Raw genomic sequence first — 9,832 nt, 5'->3', positions numbered from 1 at the left:
AATTTTGATGAAAGTTTGTTGAATTTTCCTAAATTTTGTATAAAGTTTGGAACACGTGGTCATTTGTTTGAGTCACTGTATATGCATATACAAACATATGTATATTTATGTGCATACACAAATAAAATAATAATCAACAAAAGTGTGTTTCGCTTAAACACGTTTAATTTATGAAACATTCGTTTTAAGATAAGATGGGCCATTACTTTTACGCTATACATACCTCCAGAGTATATCCCTTATCGTTCTTGCCTGCTTGCTGTAAAATTGCTAAAATACTAATGTTGATATGTATGCACTCAGCCAAGCCTTAAAACAATAAGGAAATAGGGATGGAAAGTAGGGATGAAAAATAATCGATTCTCGATTCTCGAATCTTATTTAATCCTTACGATTCTTGTAATCGAATAATCGACGGCGAGATTCGTATTATTCGATTCAACACAACATTAACAAGAGTTTTAATAATGGATTTGCGGAAATCAATAAGTCCAATAAACGCTAAAACTTATTATTTAAGCCCAACATAAAGTGGCGGATGTAGAGATGTGAACTTCCAAATATAAATTTTTCTTTAGCTACTAAATATTTGTTTTCAAAGCAAATACTAGATTATATGGTAAACATATATGTATTTCAGATGTTCATCAAGCAAGCGCAATAGTATGAAATTGTTATCGTATCACCAAAGCTAAATGTTATGCTACCGAAATAAATTTTAGTTTTTTCACTTGAATTGCTGTCATACCGAATGCAGGCTATGATTTGTTTCATGCTGCCAACTACTCTCCTCTGCTTCATCCAGCTTCTTCCCACGCCACTGTAAATACCACTTTCACCCACACCTTCCTCATTCGCTGGCTGTTTGCTATCTGTCCCGTTGTGTGTCTAGCAGATTTTTGTTTTCTCTTTCGGAAGATCGTATATTTTATTGTCCGTCCGCCCTGTACATATGTAGTTGTTCGAATGAATAGCATCCTTCTTGTCATTGACATTGCCGTCGCTGTCGTCATTGCCACCATTGCCACCATTGCCCTCTCCAATACCAATATCACCAATCGGCATCGACATTTTTCCTTATCTGCATTACTTGCACAATTCTCATTAAAAATTGCACTGCAGCTGCTGTTATTGTAAATAAAAGAAAAAAATTCCATCGCTTTGCTCCCACCATTTGTCGTTCGTTTGGCGATCATTCAGAGCTAAACGTCACTGCTTTCGAAAAATTGGCGCTATCCGTGTATTTGTCGGACAAATGCGCTCCTCAGTTGGTGTTGGACATAGCTGGTGGATGGACGTGCATTGCGGTTTATAAGCGCAGCATATTAGTGTCATACACGAAAAAAAATAAAAGTAAAAATAAAAATAAAAGTCGACGTAAATAACGCATATCAATTAGCGTTTTTTTCAGTTTATTATCTTTGGTCTTAAAAAAAAAAAAATATAATAAAAACAACGAACGATCGTAAATATACATACATACAATATACATACATATGTACATACATATATGCGTCAGCCGCTATTCTTATCGATCGCAGAAGTTCATACATTCCATGTAATTAGGCGGAGTTTGTACTTTACCCTGAGCAGTGAACACAGTTGTGAGCTTAGTTGATATGTAAGTTCATGCAAGTGTTTTGTGCTTTTGTTGTGCTCGCATTTTTTTTTTTTTAATTTTTTTTTTGCTCTGCCAGCACGAGTTTTAATGAACTTCACTCCTATTGCAATTGTTTACATGGCATACAGTAGAAGGTTTTAAAATAATTGTGCTTGGCAGAAGTTCCATTTACATACCCGCGTTTTGGTGCTTGCAATTTTAAAAACAGGTTTTCATGTATGTATATGTATGTGGGGTGGGAGGGGGGTAGTGTTTTAATATTTTTGTGCAATATTCGAATAACAACAACAACAAAAAAAAAAAAACAAGTGAACTGCTAAGTAGGTTTGACTTGTTCTGCTTCTTGTTGCAAAAAAGGAAAGCAATTAAAGTATACATTATAGCGCAGGAGGTGTGGCAGATTTGAGCATTGGATAAATTTTTTTGAAACACTCTATTTAAAAGTGAGGTTGTTCACACTTGCCTGCTTATCAGGTTATCTGGTTAAAAATTATTATTGTGTAGTGTATTTTATTGTTGTAAACTGAAAATATAAAAATATAACCACATAAGCTGATAACCAGGCAAGCGTGAACAACCGCAGTGTTCTTATGTTTTTATCACATATGTATGTATGTAAATACGGTAACGAAAACATAAATAGGGACGCAATATTTAACAAAAGCAGGCTATTTACATATCTTTTGTTTATTAAGTGATGAAATTTTGTCGAATTTTCCAAATTTTTTAGATTCTATAATTTCATAAAAATATAATTATCATTAAATTAGCAAAAAAAAAAAAGCCAAAACTTTTTAAAATGTCGCTATTTATATTTTCGCCACTGTACATCTATTCATTGATAATATTCTAAGTAAAATGTGTGCGATTTCATTCAATGATTTTTGGTGGAATTTCAGTATCTGAAACCGGTCTACCCTAATTCGAAATATATACATATCGCTAATTTGCTGCAAGAGTGCCATAATTGACTTTTTTTCGAGTTAAGTTTGTGGAAATAACCGCCAGCTATCTATGTTGGCTGCATGGAAACCTTTTACGAAAAATATCTTTTTGACTTTCTAAATTTGCTGCATTGGTTTTTCAAAATACACAGTCTTTTCAAACTAAATTTTCCCAGCAATTTTAAAGACAAAATTCGACTGTTTGCAAAAATTTTAAATTTTTTCAAAATTTCAAAAACTTTAAATTTTAGATTATTTTTTTTTTAATTTTAGAAATAAAAAAAAAATTTCGAATATACTTTTTTAATGACTAGTTCAAAATATTTGAAAACTTAAAAGTTTTATAATTCAGTGGGCTGTTTTCCAATACGAACACAGTTTTCTTAACCAAAAAATGCTTAACAGTTTTTTTTAAAGTTTGCAAATTCAAAAAATTCAAAATGCTTTTTAAAACTTTTAAAGCGTTTGCGAAATAAAGGGGTGTGTTTTTCTAAAATTTCAAAATATTATGCTAGAAACAAAAACACGCTATGCACCACCCTCTATTTAAGTTTACGTGCTTTCTATGTATGTACTTCTTATCCCTTCCTCCCTCTATAATGTGTACAATTTCTGCAAAATATTTATATCTTGGAAATTTTTTCAAATTTTTGGCAAGCACTTTGAAATTTCTGTTCTATTTACCATGGCGACTTTAACAGGATTAAAAAAAAAATGTACTGAGATTGATTTTAAATTTTTTATCTTGAATGGCCATGACTTCACAATTGTGATTTATTTTTTGTTTGGTTTCCGTTTAAGTTTTTTATTTCGCTGCCAGAAAATAATATTAAAAAAAAAAAAAAAAATAAAAAACCAAAAANAATTCACCGGATTGCTAACATTTCTACATGTATGTATGCGTGTGACGTATGCTTGCATGTACATTTTTGCGAAAAAGTACTCTAAACGTAAAAAAAAATTTGTATAAATAATTAGTTTGTAAATAAATGTGTATAAATAATTTGTTTACGTCCAAATGAAAAAGGTACGTGATCACAACGTATGCTCATACATACATACATACATGCATGCATATAAAACAAAAACCTATGTATAACATACATATGCTAAAAATATTAAATAGATGCACACCGTGGAAAAAATAGTGCGATTAAATAAAAAAAATACATTTTATATAACACACCAAATAAATTGCAAACTGCGCTAGTTGCATGTTGTATATTGCATCCACAAAGCCCGCAATCGAACAGATTAAAGCTAGTCAATTGGCTTTGGAAATAATGTAGCAGAGTGTTAATTACCCAAAGTAGACTATTAGTGCAGTTTTTGCTCAGAGATAGTTTTATTTACTATATGGTTTATGCGCATATACATACAAGGTTTGCTCGCTCGTATGGCGTCTACATATGTATATATATTTCATTTCATTTCATACATGTAGGTATATATTCATATATGTATTCTCATGTACATTAGGGAGGTCCAAATATAAACTAATGAACATCCGAAAATAAGTAGCCCCGCCTTTTTTAAATTTAAATCGGTTAATATTTAATCATGCCGCTGCACAGTGGTACGCAAACTAGAATTTCTGTTGAAAATACTCAAAGGCCTTCATTTTTCAACCGATTCTGATAACTTTTTTTTATTAGTGAAGTATATTGAAATAAAATTTTTTGTTGTAAGTGAGAGAAAATAAATTATACATAGTGAAAAGAAGTTGAAAACAACTATATTAATTAAAAAAAAAACCCATTTAATAAAAACTGCAAAAAATACATTTTTTTTTACGAAATTTTAGAAAACTGTTGTAGGTCAGTTTTTGTCTATTACATTTAAGTGCAATAAAGTGCAAGTTTCTTGTAGCTGAAGAATTCGCGTTGATTTTTAGTATTTCTTTTTTGCTGACATTTCGAGCACACTTTTGTGCATATAGAGGAAAATGGCTAGCACAGTCAAAACAAATTGTTAAAAACCAAACAGCGAACTCTTCAATCAAATCGGTTAAAAATTGAAGGCCCTAAACTATTCCGAATAGTGAAATCCAGCTTGCCACCACTGTGCGACCTGGCTGTGAAGTTTCCAACTTCACGTTTTGCTGGGGAGAATAAACTGTGTCATAGAATTGCTATAAATTCATTAAGGACAAATAAGTGTTTTTAGATCGAATAAAATTATTTCCTTTCAGTGAACTTCAAAACATAGTGTTATGGCGAATATTTAACTTTAAAGTTTTACAACTCACTTTTTCATAACCTATAATATTAGTCTCTAATATACAAAAATCAGTTATGAAAAAATAGTTAGTAAAATTCGCATTATAGTTTTATTTTTTAAAGAATTCTGAAGAGAATTTTTTCCCACCCTAATGTACATACATACATACATGTATATGCGACATGCAATGTTAACGCTCTCGTCAAATGGAGGCTCGTCTGAGTCACTCCCATTTTTTTTTTTTTATTTAAACAGAAGAGCCAACACCAACAGAAAGTGTAAAACATTTGTAGATACATAAATTCGCTAAGCAGCATTAATGTAACATATAAAACCAGACTTGCGACATTTGCAATTCTAACACTTACATGTTGTAGTACGAATAGTAGACTATTAGTCTGAATTGATGACATGGGGAGTATATTCCGCTACGAAATGCTTTATAAGCCTGTGATTAGGATATGATAAAACTAGAACAGCTGTGAGTACACGTTATACATATACATGTGTCATCAATCGAGTTTCCCAAAATAAATAAAAATATGTACATACATACAAACACATGCAGTTAAATTACATATGTATGTGTACCATACAAACCTTTGCCCCGTTCAGTTTATCCAGATACGAATTTCTATATATTTTGGACTTTTTTTTTCAATAATTCATTATCTTTAAATTTCAGTCGGCGTAGTGTGACTCAAAATCTGTTTGAATCGTTGAGAACCAGCTAACTCGTTAGTCACGGCAAGACATAGCAGACATGACGGAAGGCAAACGCCTGTCGATTGCGTCCGAAACGCCGTATAATTACCTCTCAAAATCCTACTACCACCGGTCGGAGTCTCGTTGGCGTCATCGATGAGGGTACCAGTAGCGTGCAGTTCTCCTTATACTCGGTGCCTTTTTCAAAGAAGTGGCAAAGTTATCAAATTGAGTTGACGATGATCACGCCACAGGCTGGTTGGTATGAACAAAATCCACTGAACTGATGGATGCCATTTATGAATGCTGTGAAAAAGCCTGTGCTCAGCTACCCTGAATTGGGTTACAGCGTCGCAGATATCAATTGTATTGGCGTAACGAATCAGCGGAGAAACGACAGTTGCTTTGGGACTCACGCACTGGACAGCCGCTATACAATGCGCTCGTTTGGAAGGATATGCGCAGTGAGCAGTGTGTGGATAGAGTGCTCTCAAAATTGGATAATCAAGACAAAAATCATTTCAAGCACATTTCCGGTTTGCCAGTTTCGCCATACTTCTCAGCGTTGAAATTGCGTTGGCTCTTTGATAATGTGGCCGAAGTGAGGAGGGTTCACCGCGAGGGCTTTTGTAAGGCTGGCACAATTGACACATGGATTGTCTGGAATCTTACTAAAGGTGCGTTAACTTTACTCAGCAATACATTTATTAAATAAATTATCTCTTGAAAATAATTTACTATTTGAAATTGCATGTAATTCAGGCGCATTGCACATAACCGATGTACAAATGCCTCACGTACACTTCTAATGGATATCGATACACTGCATTGGCATCCACAGCTGTTGCGTACTTTCAAAATTGACAAAAGTATATTGCCAGAGATACGCAGCAGTCTGAAATTTATGGGCTCATCACCAGCGACAGGTGTGTACTCACTGGTGTACCGATTAGTGGCATTCTGGGCAATCAACACGCTTCACTGCTGGGTCAGATGTGTGTGAAGCCAGGTCAAGCGAAAAATACCTATCGTTCTGGCTGCTTTCTGCTTTGTAATATTGGCGAACGTCCAGTTATTTCGCGCATGGTCTTATCACCACCGTCGCCTATAAGTTGGGTCCCAATAAGCCGGCCATTATGCGCTAGAGGGCTCTGTGGCAGTGGGCGGACACGCGCTACGTTGGCTAGAGACACGCATGCGTGTGTTAAAAGACTACAAGAATGCAGAAAAGAGCGCCGAGGAGGTGGCAACGACGGGGATGTATATTTTGTACCGGCCTTTACCGGTCTCTATGCACCCTATTGGCGAAAGGATGCACGTGGCTTGATCATTGGACTGACACAATACTCAACAAAACATCACATAGTGCGCGCAGCATTGGAGGCGATATGTTTTCAAACACGCGACATACTGGAGTGCATGCATCAGGAGAGCGGATTTCATCTGAATAAATTGCATGCAGATGGTTCGGTCAGCATGAATGATTTACTTATGCAAGCTGCAGGCTGATACTGCTGGACTAACGTTTTTCGTTCACAATTGACGGACACGACGACATTCGGTGCGGCATTGTGCGCAGCGCAAGCGGAAGGTATTGATTTGTTTGACTTTCATCCGGACGAAGTGGCTTATGATGTGGTGGACTATGATATCTTCTTACCAACGAGCACCGATGATGAACGGCATCATCGCTATAGCAAATGGAAGCGTGCTGTGGAGCGCAGTATGGGTTGGGTAATTAAGAAAACCAGCCGCCAAATAACCGATGAAACATACAACTTATTGTCCTCGATACCGGCGGCATTGTTTATAATGAGCACCTTTGCCATGATCATACACTCGACGACTGTGGGGAAATAACGATACAAAAAACGTATAGTACATACATATTAAATTAATCTCAAATGCAGATAAATTACATAATAGGACATATGTATATAATGTATATAATGTATATACGTACGTTATATGTTATAACTATGAAGTTAAAAGTTTAACTTAATTTGTTAAGATGTTTCAGAAAGTCTTTGTTTCAAAAAAAAAAAAAAAAAAAAAAACTAAATTGTTGCTTATTTTGTAATATTGCATTTTGTTGCTGAATTTTATCGCCACCAGTTACTTAAGTATAATTGATAGTTAATTATGTAGTTTGCCATTATTGAATTATGTTCAACAGAAATATTTAAGTCTGCTATAATACACCCTTAAGTACTTATTAAGCTTTGGTTGTGATAAATTCCTTAAATGACAAAATACACTGTGAATTGTATAGTGCTATATAGTCTTATAGACTATTATCCAATATTGTAAATATGTACAGCTTTATACGAGTATGCAATTTAAAATGACAAAATATTAACTAACATTTGTAGACATGAACAAACGAAGAATTAATAAAGAATGAAAGAATTTTTCTAAAATTTCTTGTATTGAAATTCAAGCGAAAATTACGGCTTTTGCGGTAATGTAGTGATCAAATTGATTGGCGCTGTAACTGCCTATGCGATTTGGCCGAGCGCAACAAAACATACCAGTGGTTTCTTCTTACTAAATGGGCCAATTAGAAACTCCAAGTGAGTCCAAGGCTCTCGCCACCTGATCTTGCCAACACAGAGAAGGATTCCTCAACGGTTAGCGCATAGAATACCTTCACGGCTGAAGCATTTGTTTCCATTCGTAAGACATGTTCTAGCCAGCGTAGTCGCTGTATTTTTATTCGCTGCACAATCTCGATGTCGTTCGTCGTTCCATAATCCCCGGTACTCCCCGGAAAAAGACCGTAAAACATCCGAACACCTGGTCTACGGTGGATTTACTAGGTTTTGTATTTATAACCGTGATGAACCCCCCGGGGTTTCGCCATGGGTCATCTCCATCCTCCGACTCGACAAGCCTGAGGCCAGGAAAGCGGGCCTATGTCTGTGTTTTAAGCCTCATACAGCTTGTAGTTCCATGGTTACCCGATAATAGCCGGAAAAGGAGCATAAACCATCCGAACACACCAAAGGGTGAATAACCTGGTCTATGGTGTATTTACTAGGTTATGTTTTAGTAACAGCAGCATAAAAATAGCCAAACTGTTTTTGGGGAATCAGCTGGTGTGACAGTCGTTGGCCAGATATATGTAGATCTGAGTAGGTAGGTGAGCGGTTACGTATACCCGACTGTCGGCAAACGAAGATCGTAAGGGAATGCGTTAANATTAACCTTCGGTCGCGTCAGAATATTGCTTTGTCAGACGTGTATGGTTTCCAGGCCATAGTGATATCGTAGGAAACTGTGTGGCTGATTAACTGGCCAAAGGCGGTTATTTCGAGGTAAGATCGCCAAAAAAAGAGAGAGACTATTTGTGGACAGCTATTGTAAAGCTGGGCCTCGGGTCAACTCAGCAAACTCTGGGGAAAACCAGGGCATGTGCTACAGCGAGGTCATTCTGGCCGAGACGCGCTAAGCCGGATCTCTCGATTCTAGTGGGTATGTCTAGGAAGACCCACTATCCTATTTGAGCTCACGCAGTGAAAAATAATACTTATCTTAGTAAAACTTGCCAGGTGCTATAAAAATCGACATGAAAACCTTGCTTGGCGATTTCAATGCACTGTCGGGAAAATTCAGTGTCTCCACGATGATAAGTACTGATTAACTACTACACCACAGCGGCCGCTAAGTGGTTATAGCGTTAACTAAAAGAAGCGGATGAGCACACACCATTTTTTTTTTGTTTTGTTTTCCAGTTTTAACATAAAACACACAAAATATACATACATGAAATAGTTTTGTTTTGTATAAAAATATTGTATATCAACATTTATTCGATTAATTATAATAAATATTTTAGTTACTTAAGTAATTAAATCGCTAAGCTTAAAATAAACAAAGAAACTTTTTTTTTTAAGTAAATAGTTGCCATACAATTATTCAAATATTAAGTACATGCTTGTAAGTATCTATAGTGTAAATGTGTGTGTGTTGTGTATTTCGTTTGTTTATAAAATTAGTGGATTTTCTAATTATTGGAGATGAATTAAAGTGCCATGTGTTTGCTAAATTCTTTTGTTGAGCGTCTTTATCTTTTGTCTTTTTATGATTTTTGTATTTTTTTAATATTTTTTTTTCATATGTATATGTATGTATGCATATATGCACTTCTTATATAAAATATGCTGCAAGCAGTGCTTTAATCGATAATGTCTTTTGAAGCTTTTGTCTTATTCGTTAATACATATGTATGTATACATATATATAAAAAAAAATCTCTTATCAATTCTCTTTTATGTTATGTTGTTTTTTGTTTTGTTGTTGTCTTGTTGTCAGTGTTCTAAAACGATGGCTTGCTGCTGCC

At 35.1% G+C, this 9,832-nt stretch overlaps 1 protein-coding gene across 1 annotated transcript; it reads left to right on the top strand.

The window, feature by feature from the left end:
• The first annotated feature begins 370 nt into the window (after positions 1-370).
• On the top strand, positions 371-7,524 carry Gk2 (Glycerol kinase 2). Its single transcript, XM_017636600.1, is given in 12 exon segments — positions 371-1,330; positions 5,471-5,578; positions 5,580-5,766; positions 5,769-5,821; positions 5,823-5,879; positions 5,882-6,167; positions 6,253-6,270; positions 6,273-6,380; positions 6,383-6,565; positions 6,568-6,621; positions 6,624-6,740; positions 6,743-7,524. Coding segments are annotated over 11 exon segments (1,701 nt in total). The 5' UTR covers positions 371-1,330; positions 5,471-5,548; the 3' UTR covers positions 7,351-7,524.
• The last annotated feature ends 2,308 nt before the right edge of the window (positions 7,525-9,832 follow it).

Source organism: Rhagoletis zephyria, unplaced genomic scaffold, assembly GCF_001687245.7.
Source record: "Rhagoletis zephyria isolate East Lansing unplaced genomic scaffold, Rhagoletis_zephyria_1.1 Rzeph_scaffold_18616, whole genome shotgun sequence".
Classification (NCBI taxonomy): Eukaryota; Metazoa; Arthropoda; class Insecta; order Diptera; family Tephritidae; genus Rhagoletis; species Rhagoletis zephyria.
This window is presented reverse-complemented; position numbering and strand designations above follow the sequence as displayed.